This window comes from Lycorma delicatula, chromosome 10 (genome assembly GCF_047948215.1).
Source record: "Lycorma delicatula isolate Av1 chromosome 10, ASM4794821v1, whole genome shotgun sequence".
Lineage (NCBI taxonomy): Eukaryota > Metazoa > Arthropoda > Insecta > Hemiptera > Fulgoridae > Lycorma > Lycorma delicatula.
The window spans coordinates 64,223,952-64,243,854 of NC_134464.1; the positions used below are offsets into that span (position 1 = coordinate 64,223,952).

Sequence of the window (19,903 nt, forward strand, 5' to 3'; positions counted from 1 at the left end):
TACGTTCAAAGGATTATTCATTGAATAGATTTTAACCGTATAACTTTAAATACAAATAAAAGTAATTTTTTGACCCGGACGATAACACGGAAGCGTTTTTCGCCCCCCTCAAAAGAAAAACTAATGAAAAATAAAAATGGTTTAACGTGAAACGTTACAGACCTTTGATGAAGTTCCTCCGAGCTACAGACCGACCAACAGTTAAATGGGAGAACCACCATCGTATTTTTTTTTTAACAAACTGAAAGTCCAATGGAAAATTTTAGTTCCTACAGCTGGCCAACCCTACAGATAAACTGGTCGGTCTGTATGTCAGCGAGTCACGTTTAGTGTTTTGGATTGAAATAAAAACAAGACATTGACTGCGTATTAAATTTAATTTTAACATAAAACAGACACTAAATGGTACATGATATTTATTTCGATTAATATTCGACGACAGTTTTGTTCAACATTAGTCTGTGATATGAGAAGTAAGAGACATAATCCAAATAAGCAGCGGAAGAGGTGCTCGCGCCGTCGGCGTCGTTCACTGAACGCGTCGTGCCAGTTTCGCTCGCTCGGCACCGGATATTGGGGTACCTGTGTGTAGCCCATAACGTCCTCTTTTCAACGATATGCGTAATTTATATTTCCGGCTGGCTTTTGCGCGGGCTGAGGCTGACATATTGAATTTTTATACGTTTTTACTTTAATTTTTTACACAAAAATATGTCCAAAATACACTTATTATTACTTAAATTGATCTATCTCGTCAAACTCAACACAAACCTACGAGTCATCACGTCTAATTCGTGAGCTACACTGAATGGAAACGAACGGTAATGCCAGTTTTGGCCGATCTGCGCTGTAGCGCAGATCGGCCCGCCAACCCATTTGCAGTGACGAAAACTCAAAGTCGTATCGGCGAGCAGACCATGTAAGTTATGACACCGCATTTACGTCTCTGAGACTGATAATTAAGGGAGTTATAAGGCACAGGACCTTTTCGTTACGCTAAAAATTTCTGTTCTGGTACCCGTATGTTTCGATGTGGTTTTAAAGACGTTTGACGTCAAAGACTGATGAAAATAATAATGAATGACTATTAGAATCTTGTTGGTAATCCAGCCTAGGATCCCTAGAATTTAGTAATGAAGCTTAAACAAAACACAAGCTGGTCGGAGATATTGTTTTAAGGGTTAAAACCTTATCCTTCCATCGGTTGCGTGACGTAATTATTAGACGATCCCTGTAATTTAATACACGAATTTATCCTTAAATGGACTGAAATAATTTTTCTTTTTAATGATTTAATAGTTTTGTGTAGATCTTTATATAAAGAAAATTACTTTTAAATGTTAATATAATAAAGGCTTAGGTATTTATGTTACCTTACCTTACCTTATCAAATTTCTCGTAAAGTTTTTGTAATTTATCTCATTTATTTATCGGCTAATATTATTTTATCTAATCGTTCTGCTGGACTAACGTTTCAGATTTGTTTTGTTTTCCTTTATTCTAAAGTATCAGACGATTTATTTAATTTGTTCATTTCTTTTGTTATCTGATATGTTAGTATATGAACATTATTAACGATATGTCGTATCGTTAACATAAATCATTGAATAATAGGTTAGTTATTTGTTCGTTTTACATAGTACAGTGTGTATATTCTTTTTGGTTACAGTTTAGTGCAAGTGAAATTTTAAACATTATGTTAAAATTGACTAGCTTTTTGAAGAAAAACTTTGTTGGATTTTTAAATAATAGTTTGAAAAATGTTCACCGGATACCGAATTTTATGTTCAGCATATTTGCAGGTAAATAAATATTTGTAGTATTTAACCTATCGGTACATACACTCTTATTTATTATAAAACTTTTCACTTTCCAAACAAAATAAAATTCGTATATTATTCTTGATTCTTATAATATTAAAAAAAAGGTTTAAAAATGATTGAATAAATTTAATAACAGCTAATATATATATTCGTTATAAATATTTTTTTCCGTAATATTTATTTAATCGTAAACTTAAAACAAAAATCTTCTGGAACTGTTATTATTTTTTTAACATTTTTATTAAGTATTATTCTTTTTTTGTCTACTATATTATATTAAAAAAAAATCCAATAAACTGTTTGAATTCTTGGATTTTGTGTGAGTTTACGAAAGAAAACTAATCTTATATTTTCCCTCTTCGAAACAAGCGATGCCTTTTTTTTGTTCAAGAATTTATAATTATGAACGGTAATTTTTTAGTTGTTAAAAATTGTAAAAAAAAGAGTAAAGGTATCTATATGACATATATAGATATGAATTCCAATGGATCTCTTGTAGATGCTTAATAGTATGTAGTTCATTCGAATACTTCCATCCGTAAAGTCGAACAAGGATTTTCATTAATGAATCATTTTGTCAGGTAGCATTTTTTCGGGAAGAAAGTTTTCCGGGATATATTTGTGGTAATCAGTATGCGGCTCTAATCCTGAATGTGAGTTGTTCCCGATATCTCGAAGGATTAGAGAGCAGGATGCAAATGCTAATTCCTGGAGGATGAAGATTCCTTCGAATGGAGGTTTTTCTTGTTTCGTATGATTTTACTTTTGAGTAATAATGATTTTTATACTACACTCAAATTTTGCTTATCATTGATCCCCTCCTTCCCTCGGTGGTTTTTTTAATGGGTTTCGCATACACGCTGTTTGAATTTGTGCTAAAATCATCTAGATCCTTAATAATACTTTGGATTTTTTTTAATTTAGCACCTGGTTAGGCATGTCTCTTCTTTCTAATCAAATATATTTAGGTGGCGGCTCTAAAGCCCAAATTTAGGTTTTAGTTATCGGGTAAAGTTGAACATATAAAATACGTATTATTGTAGATCTTAAGCTTTCGTGTAAAAAAGAAATTAGTGTATCCTCTTTGAATTATCTAGATAAAAGTTGTTGAAAAATGTTAAATGATCTTTTTGCGTTTTTCAATGTTTAGTTTTTCATCAGTTGCTATAATTAAAACTAAAAAAAATTAAATAATCATAAACCAGTTTTCATATTAGATGAAATAAAAATCGTTAACTAAATGAACATTAATTGGTTTAACTAGAATTTAATTTGTTCTGTATAATAATATTTCTATCTAAAATACTTCCACTTTTTTTCAATTTTTGCTGCATTTTTAATTTATAAATTTAGCGTATGGCACCAATTACAGTCAAAAATTACATTATTATTACATATTAATACATTCTGGTGTTTGGGGGTGGTATGTGGCTCAATACTGGGAGCCATTCCAGAGGAGTAACCTGATAACCCCGGCAATCATTCTCATATTGTTACTAAGTTGAGCATCAATTCTAGCAACATAAGGGCTGTTAAGCCACACTAGCGCACAATATTCTGCGGTCGAAAGACGAGGTTCAGAGCCGACGTGCGCAAAGTGAAAGCCAATGCTCCCCACCTTGTTCCAGAGCTTATGTATGATGTTGTTTCTCGCTTTCAATTTACCTGCAGATTTCATTAGGTGCTTCTTAAATGAAAGCGTTCTATCAAGTGTTACGCCTATGTATTTTGGGGTCTTATTGAGAAAGAGTCATGTATTCTCGAATAGAATTTTAAGCTCCCTATTAGCGATCTTGTTACTTAGATGGAAGTATAACACCTCTGTTTTACTAGTAATTGGAGGAAGTAGCCATCTTCGGAAGTACCTTCCCGGTTTCTCCAGGTCAGCCATCAGGACCTCCTCCGACTCTTCAAATGATCTACATTTTGTTGTTAGCACCCAGTCATCGGCGTAGCCATGATTTTTAGATCTTGTCTCTGCCATATCTGCGACATAGAGGATGAAAAGGAGAGGCGCAAGTACCGACCCTTGTGGCAGATCATTCTTGAGTTTTTATCGGAGACCATAATAACTTGGAACATTCTGTCGTTCAACATTTTTTAATGTTTAAGTTACAAAAATATGTATAAAAAACTGCAAAGAGCTATATAACTTTCCTGGCGAAACTGGTATCAGTGATTCATAATCAGAAGTCAAAGTTCAAAAGTTAATAAAAATCAGTTTATCCAATTTTGACTCCTAATGGGGAAGACTTGTCACAACATCACCACCATTCCTAGCTCTGAGGGGCTTTACCGGAGATCGTATTTTAAATCTAAACCTGATAAATCACGGTTATCAGTTTAGCTTCTGTCAGATTGACACCGGTGCAAATACTTCGGCAGACATTTCCGTCAGTGTATTTACTCAACTAATGGAAAAAATGCAAAAAGATTAGGTACATATTATTCTACACCCTTTAATGAAATCGCCCTAATACATAACTAAGATGATACACTAATGTAGTTAAATCATCTAATCAGTAAAAGAATGTGATATTAAGTCCAGAAATGACAAAGAAGTAAAAAGAGTTTTGGCTCCACAATTTTATATAGGCTTGAATTAGATCAAACACGATTAGAAAATATCTTAAGCGACTAGATAGGGAATCTTGGACAGCTGCATCAGACCAGTCAAATGTTGAAGACAAAAAAAGGGAAAAATTTACCTAACCATTAAAGTTTTGAGATACGAAACCTTATGGATCTCGTATTAAATGGTTATAGGTCTCGAAAATGGTAACAATGGCTCAATATTCAAAAGGCATCTCATCCAAATCGCGGTATCCAATCTGAAGATAGTAAGCAAAAACAGAGCAATATTTATTTTGCCGGAATTTTTTCAATGTTTAATTTTTTTGTCTGGAAACGTAAATATATACAAAGAATCGCATCTAAAGTTTTTGAACCGATTAGTTTTTTTGTAATTTTCCTTATATTATTAATAGTATGCAGTATTGTACAAACTATATGTAGCCGGGAAAGTAGAAATTACAAATATTTTGTAGAATTCCATTTTTGTTATTTGCAACTTTTTTTTAAATTCAAATATTGAAATACCAAAATAAATGTAAATGAAGCGTAGAAAATATTTATTGACAAAACTCATGTGTTTGGCACGTTCATTTTTTTCATTAAGTTTGTGTCAAAGTAAAAATACAAGTGTTATTTAAAAAAGAAAAAAAAATTATAAACGGTTGAAGATTCATTTAAGTGAGTCATTACAAAATTATTGTAATGAATCAGCATTGTGTATTAATTATATTATTAAACTGTAAGTTGTTTTAAAAATAGACAATTTTTTTCATTTAGTATCTTATAAATAACTTAACTGTTTACGCATCGTTGTTTTCAGACTTTTGTTTTTTATTTATATAACGAAGAATAAATACATTCTTACTTCTTAAATTCAACAATCTTGGCCCTATTAATAAATTCAGTTAGTATAACATACAGTAGCAGCGGTTTGATCCTAAATAAGGGTGACTGTAGATGAAGCGGGTGAGTAAGTTTTTCTTTTGGGAGGGGAGAAGTACATCAGTGACGTATCTAATAGAGAGGGGAAGGACTGGTCGTGGAGAGGGGGGAACAACTGACTGGCGGACCAGGTGTACTGTTCAAGTTTGCGTTAGTACATTGCTTGCTACCGAACGCAACACGTGGATCGTGGTGTGTTGTGTACGTGTGTTGCGAGTGTTTGACGCTAGCTCAGTGCTATTAGTTAGTTATTTAGTTCAAGTGTTTAGTTACCGTAACCATTTGTTTGGTCGTATTTTTTTTACACTTTTTTTTAATAACTTTACCAAATATTGGTTTATATATATATTACACAGTGCATTACGTATTATATTAAGTGTTATTTATTTTTTAATGATATATAATTCTTTAGTCTTTTTTTTTTTTAAATAGTGCGTTAATGTGTTTTGTGATATCTCGTAAAGAGATAATTTTGTCAACTGACTCGACACATTAAAACATAAATGGTGATTTTGTCTTATATTCCGCTGTAACAAAAAGGAATACACATGCTTTTCGATATATTTTCAGGTGAGAGATAGTAAATTTCGATCATTTCTGTAAACGAATTACCCATTGTAAATTATTATTAAAAAAAACTATTTCTAATTTACACCTGTTTTGTAAAGCATGTTTTTAATCAATTTAAAACCATATGTTTTTTCGTTTAATTAAATATTTTTTCACGTATGGTTTTTTTTTGTATAAAAAAAATCAAAAAAGCATTTTTTATATATTTCTTATTCACTTATTCGAAAATTTCTTCGATAAAGTTTTTATTACTTTTTCTTTTACCCGTGATTTAATTACAGAATAAACTTTCACCGTTCTTTGTCATAATACAAGAATATTTTTTTTTAAATTGTATATTTTTTATTCAAAATGATTTTTTTTTCAACATTGCTAATAAAATATATTTTTTGTAACAATTAAATGATGTTATAATTATTGGTTAAATTAGCCAAGAAACTTGCATCTACGTATATTCAAAATTGATTAATATATTTTTTTTAAAATCCTTTTAATTTATTTAGCAGCGGTTCTTTGTTCTATTATAGTGACGTCATACCTAACATTTACGTTATTGCTACTTAGTAATCTGTTAATCGCGCCACTTAGAAAAAAAATCAGCTTACTATTGAAAATGTAACTCGTCTGTACAGGCAGTGAATTTCAATGTCATTTAAATCTTAAAAAAATTATTCATGTAACAAATCTCATTAAGTTTAAATTTCCTGTAAAAGAAATAACATAATTAATTAGTTTTAATTACCGAATTATAATATACTTTGTTCTAGTTAATTATACCTTGCTTTTTTAATTATTAAACTTATTTTCTTATATTCATATATTTATGTAATTTAACTGTTTGTTTGGTAATATATTGTAATAATAATACTTATTGGCTTTTATCCAAATCGCCTATTTCTTCGTAAATATGTATTTCACAGAATTCTAATGCTGTCAAAGAATATAAAGTAACTTTTATACACTAAATTAATATTAACTTTAATTTCATGTGTAATTTACTAGAATTAGTTTTTTATGTGGAAATTCCTAGATTCATTTCCTCAATTTTTTTTAATTCTTCCTTGACGTCCAATGTTTATTAAAAATGTTAATTTTTTATCTTAACTAAAAACCAATCTGCTACTTAGTTAGGGATTCATTATTTGTTATTGCATTTGGGGTCGTTTTGTGCAAAGAAATTTTTTTTAAAGGTAAAAATGAGAAAAAATTGTATGCATCATTGTAATTGTATGCGTCTTGCATCATTTGGTTAAGAGTTCATGTTTTATTTCAAATAAGTTAATTACGATTTTATACAAAACTCCTCATTAATATCGGTTTAATTTTATTTTAAGAACAGTTTTGTATTCCCCTAATTCATCTTTCTCTAGCGCGCGCGCACACATATACACACACACACACATCATTCTCTCCCCAATTCAGTAAGAAAGAAAATGGGAGTGTATGGGTAGACAGGTACAATGAAAGAATAGTTTGTAAAAGAAATACCACGTTTTTTATTTTCTAACAGCAGTTCAATAATTTTATTTTTACTTGTTTGTTAAAGATTAGCCATAATTTTAATTTAATTTGATTGTTGAAGTGAAAATTTTCCGAAAAGATAAAACTATTTAATGCCGTTATTATTATATAATCTTTATAAAATTCATTATCAGTTATGAATTTTGATATGCTAAGTGGTCTTAATATTAAATAGTTATCTCTATGTTGGTTATTACATTCTGAAAAAAATACGTACAAATAAATTTATTGTAAAAATTTATTATTTTTTTAAAGAGAAAAAACATCGTACAATTTATTATCATTTAAAGGACATTTTATATTATTTTTATTCTGTAAAAGTCGTTAATGATAATGGCGCTGTATATTAATTATTAATGTTATGTTGGTCTAGATGAAAAAAAAGACAGAGATAAATGTTCTATATTTAGCCTCTTCTCAAGTGTGGAGTACATTGCTGACATGTTATATTGCTATTGTCGGTCGACGATCGTTCAACGTTAGGTTCTTAACGGTTGCTGCTATCTAGCGGTAACTTATAATACTACGAATTATCTTTACAGTATTTTTATTATTATAGGGAGTACAATGTATTTAACTACACAATCCGATTATTATTATTATTATTACTATAACACTTTTCTAGTTGAAAGTTAAATTCTTTCTTTCTTTCTTTCTTTCTTTGTTAGTATAAAAGGTTATATAAAAAGAAGTTAATTATTTTGAATATCCGTTCTCTACTTTGCCGTTATATTTAATTATTCATTAAAAGCGTATTTATTTTTTTATCGGTCACATGTAGGTAAATGTATTTTTTTAATTTATAATTCTTCTGTTTAAAAAAATGAATTTAAATACGTTGTTTTATGATTAATTTTGTCTTCCCCATTTTTCTAACCTTAATTTTTTTTAAAGTAATCGGCTATTTATTACTTGTTTGATCCAATTTTTTTCCTCAGCGTAAATGGTTTTAACTCTTAATTTAATAGTTAAAATTTCACATCTTCGATTATTGATGTTTTATATCTAACTGTTTTTGCCTTCTTTAACGGTTTTTATATTTTCGAATTCTTTTCTTTCTTTTAAATTAACCAAATTCAAATTCCTTAATATTATTACGAACTTTTAATTTTTTTTAATACGTATGCCTGTACAATATTAATTTTTTTCTAGTAGATTTTTGTTTAATCTGAGAAATAACTTAATTCCTCACCGCAGCTTGATTTACATACAAAATTTATATATAAGTTGTAAAAATACAAAGTTTAAATGTGAGCCACTTTTGAATATTAATAAATTGAATTTCTGTTTTTTAATTTGAAAGTTTGTTTTGATGTTTTCATTCATATAAATAAATAAAGGTTTGATTTTTTCTTCTTTATTGTACTTCTTTACATTCAAGGAAGTAGTTAGTTAATGGATATATCACGAATTTTATAAACTTGTTTCTACAAATTTTTTTTATTTATTAAAAAATTAAGATTCAACAATCGAAAAAAATGTTTTTATGAATAAAATATATTTATATAACCACAAATAAATTCAAGTTAAAAGCATTATATAGAATTTTATCACGCGATAATACTCTGTTGAGTCACGTCGCGACTCGTATGGAAGTATAAAAGGTAAAAGAATATTGTTTTAACATAGATTGATAAACAAGAGTTGCCTTTTCAGAGTGACTTGGTTGCAAGCTACGTTTATGGCTTCTTAACACGCTTCAAATCATTGTATTGTGTTATATTCTTGGCTTGTATGTTACACAGTTTATTCTAGAAAGTTAGTAGTATACAGTAGAGTTTTATTTTATTTAGTTATGTGCCTTTAAAATCGTGTTTTTTTAATTTTTACTATAATTTCGTATTTTGTTCATTCAGAAGATATTTTTAACATTTGAACTTAAATAATTTATCAACCGAAAGTTGATTTAAAAAAAATAAATATTTACAAAAAACTATGTTGATTATAAACATAATTTATACGATGTTTAAATTCAGAATAACTGAATTTATTCGAAGATTTATACCTTTTACACTTCTTTATATATTTATTAAATTCTCTCTTGTGCAAATGTTACATTTATAAAACAATGTAAAGTGGAATAAAATGTTAAAATTTTGAACTTCATTTAGAGGAAAAGGAGTTCTTACATATATATATATATATATATATATATATATAAAACTTCATTTTTACAGCAAAAAAGTTTTGCAAAATGGCGTCCTCATTCCAAAAAATGCTTTTGTCTACCATGTTGTGATATAGAAGTAAATGAATAAAGTGTAACTGTGTGGCTGGATCTCGAACTCGATCGTCCGGTTGACTCGATACCTGGTGCGTTAAGTCTCGCGGCTACACCAGTCTGCCGAACGTATGAGGTAAATTAGTTCTAAGCAAGTTGTGAAATTATTTTAGTTACAAGTGCCGACCGTCACCGCTAGTACCGCCACACCCGGACGAATTAATTACTGTATGCGCGCGTGCTTTAGTTAGAATCATTGAATTAAATAAACGAAAAAATAATATATTTAAATAAAATGATAAATATTTAAAATTAAGTTGTGTGACGCCGTGTATCAGAAACAACTGTGTTATAAGCTTTAAGGTAGATTTCATAAAAAAAGCTACTTATTATAACGGGTACCACGATTCCGACTTCCGGAAATTTCGACATCTACGCGTTTCACATCCCCCAGACCACAAAAACACCGTCTTTCAAAAGTTATTTATACATATTTCACTTTCTTGTGGACACTATAACTGCCGTAATTTTGTGCCAATCACTTTCAAATTGCTACATAAAATATAACAACCCAAAATCTCGGTCAATTTCGTTAATGGTCAAAATCGGACCATCGGGGTGGAAGTGAGGGGACTTTTTCGAAAAAAAAACAACAAAATATCTCTATAACTTTCTTATTAAGTAAAATATCGAATTCGTTTAAAGATCCTACTATTCCGGGATAAGGGTCTAAAACTTGTAAAGTTTTTTGATACCAATCATTGGCCCAGGGGATGGAAGACAAAAAAAATCATATCTCCCTTAATAGGTACAGTATCGAATCTGTTTAAATAGGTCGTTATTCCTCTAAACATTACCTAAACCTTTTGTCGGGAAAAAGTTTTGATAAGATCAACCCTTACGGCAAGGGATGACCAAAATATTGTTGTAATTGTAAGAAGATAGGACTTGTCGTATGCTAAACATGTGAAACTTTTTTCACATGTAACCATTGTCGTAATGAGTAAATTTGAAGTTTTTCTTAACTTTTAAGGTGAAAATCTTTTTATCCCGTACTTAGCACCGGTGAAATCTATCTCCGCCTTCCGGCGTGTCGAAAGGGATTTTTTTATTGTAAATTCTAATATAAAGAGTCGTTATGTATTAGTATTTTATTTTTAAAATTAAAGGAAAAATCATGCGTACGTAATTTCGTAACATTTTCGTGTTCTTTTTTTAATTATTGGATCTAGATTAATATTTTTTTTGTGATTATAACTGGAAATTTACGGATTTAGTAATAGTTGTGAAATTATTTCTATTTACTAATTTGTCGCCTTAACCGTTGATTTACGTACAATTAGCTTATACATTATTCAACAATATGTTATATGCGATTGTGTTTTAAGGGTATTGTATATGTATGTAAAGCCTATTTGTTGTATACGTACGCACGCTCCGTGTTATATAGGTACGATAACACATCACGGCTACCACAACAAGGAGAATTAATTGGCTGTTTATCAACAGTAAACGAAAATACACAAACGCTTAGAAAACTAAAATTTACGTTACGGATACGACCCGAACTTGTAATTAACGTTGTTGTTATAGTAAATCTAAATATCGCTTGGAATCGGGTATTCGTTAATACAGTAACTTGCGACTAATTTATTATTAGGTCTGTAATGTTATTATTACTTTACTGATTTTATACTGTATGAAGCAATCAATTAATTTAACGTACAACTGTTTGTTATTTAGACCTATGTTTATGTAATTGTAACGTACTACGGTATAGTTTACTGAATGTAGGCTCAAATTAAACTTTCATTGTTTATTTAACCTGTCATTAAATTATTTAAATCAATATCAGCGTTGATTGTATCTGACGAAATGGATCTGAATGCACGCGCGATCGTCTATGTATATATATTTATTAAATAGATCTATATTACAAATCACATTAATATATCTATCAATTTATCTTGTGATAATCATTTACACATTTTAAACGAAATTACAATATCGTTTAATTTATACACACAATTGAAAACGTTTCCTCGCGTGATTTTTCTTTAGATAATTTGTGTAAGATAACACCTTGTTCATAAAGATGCAACGTTTGAGATAAACAAAAAAAGTAATACTTTTGATCGGTTGTTATATAAATATATCTAAACGCCTTCTCTTTTTTAAAAGTTAATGTAAGAAAACACTTAATGAAACAGCGTAAAATTAAAACTGATAATTCTTAATGTAATAAAAACGCATAAATTAATTATAGCTTTATATATAGCTCTTTCCGTTTTATAATATCCGTTAATTGAAGATGTATGTAATAGCATATAAAGAAACTCGATTGAAACATATATATTTATTATTACTATTTAACCTTTACATATTTTAGAAATTGTTAAGAAATGACTAGTTAATTAATAAAACAAGGACGTTGAATTATTTATTTATTATTATTATCAACAGTTTATTATAAAAATACATGAAATATCATTGATTGAAAACAAATAATCATTAAGATAATTTTTAAAATGCTTTAAATTTTAATAATTTTAGTATTACATTCTGAAAATAAGGTAAATGAAACTATTTATTTCGGCCTTCAATAATACATTAATTTTATTAAATTTTGTAATTTTTTTATGCAAAAAGAAAAAGATCTTGAAAAGTGTGTGTGTATATATATATATATATATATATATATATATATATATATATATATATATATATATATTTAAAGGTTTTGGTTTTTATGTACAATTTTTCTCATGTAACTGTAATTTTCAGTTTAATGTGTTATTATTATTTTATTTTATTTTTTTTATAACATTATTATTTTATTATTACGTGCCATTCTTTTCATGTTAACATTCCAGCGGTGAAACTGTTCAACAAAGACAGTGTGATAGTCGTCTGGCGCGTGCATAATATTCTCAACTCTAAAATCTGTATTGAGTTACGTAAGGTGTTTATATTATAAACCTCTCTTTCTATTATCTTCCTCCCACTTCTTCTCCCTTAACCATCAATCCCCCTCTCATTCCTATATTTTTATCGGTAAAGAAGTTATCTCGAATTTCAGTTAGATAATTATTTTCAATTCTAAATCTGATTTCAATTACTATTCCAATAATAATTTGAATTTGATTTTAAGTTAAAAGAAAATGAAGCTATGTTTTTTTTAACCTTTACTCATTGATACATTAAAAAAAATATTGTGTTCGTTAATATAATAATTTATAAATGATTTTTTCTCTTTTTTATACGTTAATGTGAACAATTACCAAAACATTTTTAACTTCTGGATAGATTCCTATTCCTTTTTAATAACTTTTCTTAACCTCTCTTCTTTGCATCTTTTATTTATTTCTCCGGTATATTTTTAATAAATCATTCTCTTCTGATTTGTCCTTGCCAAAATTAGTTTTCGTATTCAAATTGTTCTGATTAAGCATCTTTCGTTGGTTCCATTTTCTCAATATCTTCATTCATTCATTCATTTTTAAATATCTCTTCAATTAATTTTCTTCATTCTCCTTCATAGAAGCATTTTTTAAAGGTGCTTCCTGCCTTTTTTTTCTTCCGGTCAGGCATGACATTTTTCAGACGCTACATTTCCATATTCCACGAACAAGCTTCAAACGTTTGTGGTGATATCAGCTAGCAACATTAATAAAGATTAATAATAAAGAACACATTTAAATGAATATTGTGTAATAGTTCCTATACTTGATATGTGTACTGAATTCTTATGCTGCGCATGATAAAATAATTTTATTTTTTTGCAAAAAAAATATATATTTATTAAACAAAGGTAACGATAACAAAGAAATGATGTATATCACGATATTTGTTAATAAAATGAAAGTTACAACCATTTAAAAGAAAATTCTTTACTTTTTTGTTACTTTAGAAATAACAATTGGCAAATTATAATAACCAAAGTATACATATTTTTACGTGAAAAAAAATTCAAAATTCTATTTCGGAAACTGATTGCAAAAAATTAGGTCCAAAAATGGAATTTATTAAAATCACAAAATGAATTGAAAATGTCACTTTTTAAAGGATATAAAACTTCTGTACTTCTTCATTATTAGTTTCTTTCCACCTTCTCTACAATCCTTTATTTTATCCTTCCCAACAAATATAATTTATTGCAGATACTTCTTCTACTGATTTTTCTGGGCTCTATTTTCTTTTCTTAACCAAATTACTGTTTCTTTTCCCCTAAACCTATTAAAATAACACTTTAACTTATGGTAAAACCCAGTGATTGAATAAAAAACTGAATTTTTTTTCCCCCAACTACAAAAAAAGCAAATTAGGGTTTGACGAATGGAAATACAAATTATCAATATTTTTTATGTAATATTCGCTTAAATATGTTTATACTATTTTCATTAAAACGTTTTTCTTTTTTTGATTTAAAAATATTTAATTTATTATAAAATGTATTCCATTGAATATTTTTATCAAATTTAAAAGAAAAACTCACTAAGCAGGTTTACTTAAAATTTTCAATGTTTTCTTAAATTAAAAAAAAAATATTTCTTTGTAGATATAATTTCACTGAAATGAAATTGTACAGCAAATTCATGTCATGTCATTAAAAGCAACAACATGTAGCGAAATACGATTTTTTCGTAGTTCTTGTTTTTATTGTACTATAGTATAAATAATTGATTTCAGTATACAATTTCCAGTTTGGAAATTTTACATAAAATTTTACCACTACATTATGTTCAGCATAAGAACTATCCTAGCTGTAGTTTGTAGTAAGATTTTACTGCAGTGTGCGATTATGTTAATACTGTAATGGACTGGGTGACGCAATTTGTTAGTTCCTCATCAGTATTTATGTAATACTTTATTAAGTTTGTCGTGTTATTGTCAACAGGGAAATAACTTTATAAAAAATATAACTGCCATGTAATTAATTCATAACTAAATTCAGTCGGCGCCAAATGAAAACATTAAATAATAAATTACTCAGTTTTACATTATTTACTTTATTTGTACGCGTAATTTTCGAGACAGTCTGTTATAACGCCACTCGGTTTGTTTAAATCAGGAAAACTGTTAAAGTGAATGAGTATAGTTTATTTTTGTATTTTGTTAAACTATAGTCTGTCGCGGAAATTGTTTATTAATTCTGTCGACTGTAAATGTAAATTTTACTTTAGTTTTTCGTATTCTTGGATTTTATTATCTTTTTTTTATTTAAAAAACTAATGTTTTTTTTAAATTTTAATTATTAGTTATTTATTGTTTTATGGATTAAACAAGGATTTATTAACTAAAAGTAGGATTTATTAAGGAAAAAGTAGATTTAAATTTTCAATAACGGATGGATGTTGAACCCGGATGACTGTGTGACGTCAGAAATGAATTGGTGGCCCTATATTATATCGCAGTTGGTGTAGCAACCTGATTGCAACAACGGTTTTGTTGTAGTGGTAATAGTATTATAGTGTACTAGACAGTGGTGATAATCAATTGTAACAGCTTTTCTCTCTCTCACTCACTCTCTTTCTTTTTTTGTCATGCTTCTCCTTCTATTTATATATGCTGTATAGTTGTAATGAATTCATTCTAAACGTAAAAACATGTTTTACAAAGAGAAAAAATATTTTGGGTCAATATACCGATGATATACTAAATGTATATATATATATATATATATATATACATTTTATTAAATAATAAAAATAATTAATTTGGCAACGATTTGATGAACTTTCTTGGACGATGCCTAATGGTTAAAATTAAAATTTTCCCCATAATTGTAAAATTGAATAGAATTATAATTCACGTGTAATTTTCTTATTTATTTACTAATTAAACAAAAATAATAAATTAATAAAACAAATATAACGGTATACTTAATGCATAAAATCCAGTATTGGGTTCTGTTATTAAGTAATACAATTATATCGTTAAAAAAGCCTAACTTGTTAAATTGCATAACTGTTCTTTCCTTGTAAGGAATCTCCTTAACCCATCAAAGCCGTATTATACATATGTAGAAAATTGGATGTATGAACAATAATAGAAAATTTTTATTCATTCATCAAATTAAGACCTTTTTTTTTCTTGTTTAACCTCCGGGACCACCGTTAGGTATAGGTATTGCTTCAGAGGATGAGATGAATGATTTGTATTGTGTGTGAAAAATGCCATACCTGACCGAGATTTGAACCCGGGATCTCAGGATGAAAGCCCGAGAATCAAATTAAGACTTAAGCGTTCATAAATCAACTTAATTTAAATCTATATTTGGCTGTTAAATTACAATATAATTGATGAAAACCAATTCTGATTGAGAGTTGTTTGTTTGAAACATTAAAAGAAAGGGGCAGTTTTTTTTTTGGTCGAAATAATATTTTTTGATTGTACTAGTATCAAAACAATTCATCAAATACAATTTACCTGTCTCTTAGTTTAAATTTTCTTACAGTTTCAATGATAAATTTATTTTCTAAAACAAGTTTTAAAAATAGTAATATAAAAATAAAAATATTAATGTTGTTAATAAATATTATTACTTGTTTTTTCTGAAACAAGTAAGTTTTATTTCAAAAATGTAGAATAATTAAAACCTAATCAAGATATTGAACAAGGCGTTATATTATTCGACAAGCGTGTTCATGGTCTCAAAGTGTTACTTTAGACACCATAGCAACACTTTCCCACAATTACAATCTATAATGCACAGAACAATTACAGAAATGTTAAGATTTCAAATGAAATCACATTCTTCGTGTATAAAATTAATTTATATGCTGTTTCTGATATTTAAAAATTTCAATATACACATATTTCTTAATAGTAAAATATTATCCCTGACTCAGCAGTTACAATACATTATTTTCTATAGAAAGAAGATATATTATTAATTCATCGCCCTACAACAGTGTCCCGTTCTTTCTTAGTATTATAAACCATATTTGAGTACAAGTGGAACTAGTCAAGAACGACTTTTACTAGTAGTAATGATGTCCATCTTACACTCAATTTCTGAAATGAATAGCGACTGTGACACTTATAGGATTTAATAGCAATTGCATTTCGGTAGGCTTGGCGTGATTTTGATGTATAACACTATATTCAGTTCGATGAAAAAGGCGATGAGAAATCACTACCCTTAATGAGCCTAGTGTAGAATGTTGGAGCAATCTTACATAATTTTAATATTTCCAGTAGTGATTAATCTTTCACATGAGATCGCCTACAATGTTTATACATGTAGCATTAAAATATATTTCAGTATAATTATTTGTCCATCGGCTTGGTCTAGCGGTGAACGCGTCTTCCCAATTCAGCTAATTTGGAAGTCGAGAGTTCCAGCGTTCAAGTCCTAGTAAAGTCAGTTATTTTTACACGGATTTGAATACTAGATCGTGAATACCGGTGTTCTTTGGTGGCTGGGTTTCAATAAACTACACATCTCAGGAATGGTAGAACTGAGACTGTACAAGACTTACACTTCATTTACACTCATACATATCATCCTCTGAAGTATTATCTGAACGGTAATTACCGGAGGCTAAACATGAAAAAGAAAAAAAAAGTATAATTATTTGTATTAATTATATGTACTTATAAGGATGCGGGATTGTATTAGTAAAATTAAATTGATCCCCAGTTCTTAAAGGTACATGATTGGTACGTAACGATAAACTTAGTTTCCTTTTGATAAAATACACGAGTACTTTGACATAGAAACAACAAAAATTAACGAATTTGTTAATTGCTTCTCTTAAATAAAATTTTTAATCTAATTCTTTCATTCACTGGGGAAAAAATAGTGTAATAAGTGTTCGTATTCATTTGTCTAATGTGAACAGTCCTTTAAATGTAGGAATGCGCAGAACCTAATACGCAGTCAAGGTTACGTAAGTGAGTTAGCGGTAGTCATCTATTACACCGCTTTGGTCGGTGAGTACTGTAGTCTGCAACAATGCAAACCGATGAATTTATTACACTGTACTTTTTTAAACGTGTGCGAGCTACAGTTCCATTTACGCTATTTTACACAAAGCAGCAGTTTATTTGTATAGTTTTATTATTATTAATTTGATAAATGTTTGGTCTTTACCTGAAAAAAAATTCTTGTTTCCTTTCAGTTTTTTTCATTATGTTTTATTTATGCATAAATTACATTTTATTTTATTATGCATTAAAAAGGCAGAATAAAGGTTTTTTCATTTAAATACATAGCTTTTAATACTATCATAGTAATTATATAGTTCTTTTTTTATAATTATAGTAATAAATGAATTTAATGTAAAACTTGAACAAAGCATTTTTTTATTGGATAATTTTAAATCTGTTTATTTTTTAAGAAATAAATTTTAACTAGAAATTTAGTGTTGCGAATAAAATGAAAAAGTAGGGTAAGTTCTGTTCTTTGTTTTAGTTAATACAGACACCAGTAAAGTTAACAGTTAGTTAACTCGCATATATGTCAGTTAATTAAAAAATAAATAAAGATAAAGATGTAATACTTTAAACATAATACACATAAGTGTTTAAATTTGTGATTTAAACATTTATGGTGTTTTGACAGGGTCGTTAAAAACGCATACTTTGATAACTGTTGCTATGTTCAAATGGTTATTCGAATTCTTTTTATTCTTATTTAAAAAGAAGAAGATTGGAAGTTGAAAAGATTTATATGTTTCTAAGGCGACTTGTTACACGATTGTTCGTTTTTCTCCTCGTTCCATTTTTTTACGATATTTGTATTCTATTTCTTTTTTGTTTATCTTTTAACATGGTTTTCTCCTATTTTCTTTTAACACATATTACGATTAAATTTATAAATTATTATATATGTTAAAATTTTTATTTATATATTTTTTGTTAATTGATATTATGTAGCTCACTAGTATACGACCGTTTGTAATTTACTAGGACGAGCCCAAGTCCTTTGGTTTACCAGAACAGATACTATTCTTTACACCATCTGACCGTTCATTATTATATCTTAAATATGAATAAATCAATTATTACAGTTTGAAATTATATAAATTAAAATAAAATTTTTGTAAACCTAGAAACAAAACTTCAAAAATATTTTGATCCTTTTTAATTTATAGTGTAGATTTTACAAAATCAGATTTTAGTAGAATTATTAAAATTTTAAACTTTTTAGTCCGTTTTTAAGTAGATTTTATATTAAAAGTTTATTTTATTTTTATTTATTAAAAATAATTTAGACGTCTAAATTATTAAAACCGTAAAAAACCGTATTTTTTTTTGTTTTTTTAAAATAACTAAAAGTATAATTTTTATGAACGGAAAAGGTGAAAAATCCTGCTCATTTCTATAAATTAAAAAAAAAAATCACAACACAATTGTAAGACTTTCCCTTCACACGGCTTAAGTCACGTGCCGGAAAAATCGTACAACTGTGCGTTATTTATGATGCACGGCTTACACGCACTGACACAATTTAAAATATTTATAATTTTATTTATATATAATATTTTTTCGTTTATTTAATTCAATGATTCTAACTAAAGCGCGCGCGCATACCGTATTTAATTTGCGCGACTGTGGCGGTACTATCGCTGACGGTCGACACTAACATAATTTCACAACTTAACACAGAACAAATTTCGCGTGTACGGTCGGCAGACTGGTGTAGCCGCGACGCTTAACACACTAGGTACCTAATCGAACGGGTGATCGAGTCGAGACCCAGCCAGATCGAATTACTTTTTCGCACTTTAAATATTATTAATTTATCTAATTCTACCGCTCACCTGTGACTTTACAACACAGCAGTAGTTTGAATTATTTTTGGAATGGGAGTTATTTATTGATTGGTAACAAATGTGCCTAAGAAATACTAAATAGGCGAAATACTAAATATGATCTCTACAGCCTCTGAGCCCGTTGACCTTTGAAATTGGAAATTTAATGGCATCAATGCCTTATATATAGAAGTAATCTGATCAAGTTTGTTCAAAATAGGTCCAGTAGTTCTGGAGGTATAAGGTTATTTAAAAGCAAACACCAAACATAGAGTTATAGCTCTGCTATAACGCTATCTAGACGGGAAAGTAAATACCTAGAGACTATATGAAAATAATTACTGTCGATGTTATTATATCGGTTACGAATTACAGTGGATCAAGAATGAGGTAATTTATTTTTTTCTCTTTATGTTTTCCAGTTAATTTTCTTGACTTTTCGTGAAAATTATACAATGATATCAAGAGTTGTAGATCATTATGGTCATAAC

General features: G+C 28.4%; 1 protein-coding gene across 2 annotated transcripts in view; it reads left to right on the forward strand.

The window, feature by feature from the left end:
• The window catches only part of LOC142331219 (uncharacterized), a 361,282-nt gene that overhangs the window by 325,386 nt on the left and 15,993 nt on the right, over positions 1-19,903 (forward strand). The window contains exon 1 of one of the 2 annotated variants that reach the window (XM_075376964.1): positions 5,556-5,909. The exons of the other annotated variant lie outside the window; for it this stretch is intronic. Coding sequence (XP_075233079.1) covers positions 5,888-5,909 — 22 coding nt within the window. The 5' untranslated portion in view covers positions 5,556-5,887. Of the gene's footprint in view, positions 1-5,555; positions 5,910-19,903 lie in introns of those variants that run through there. 2 annotated transcript variants of the gene reach the window in all.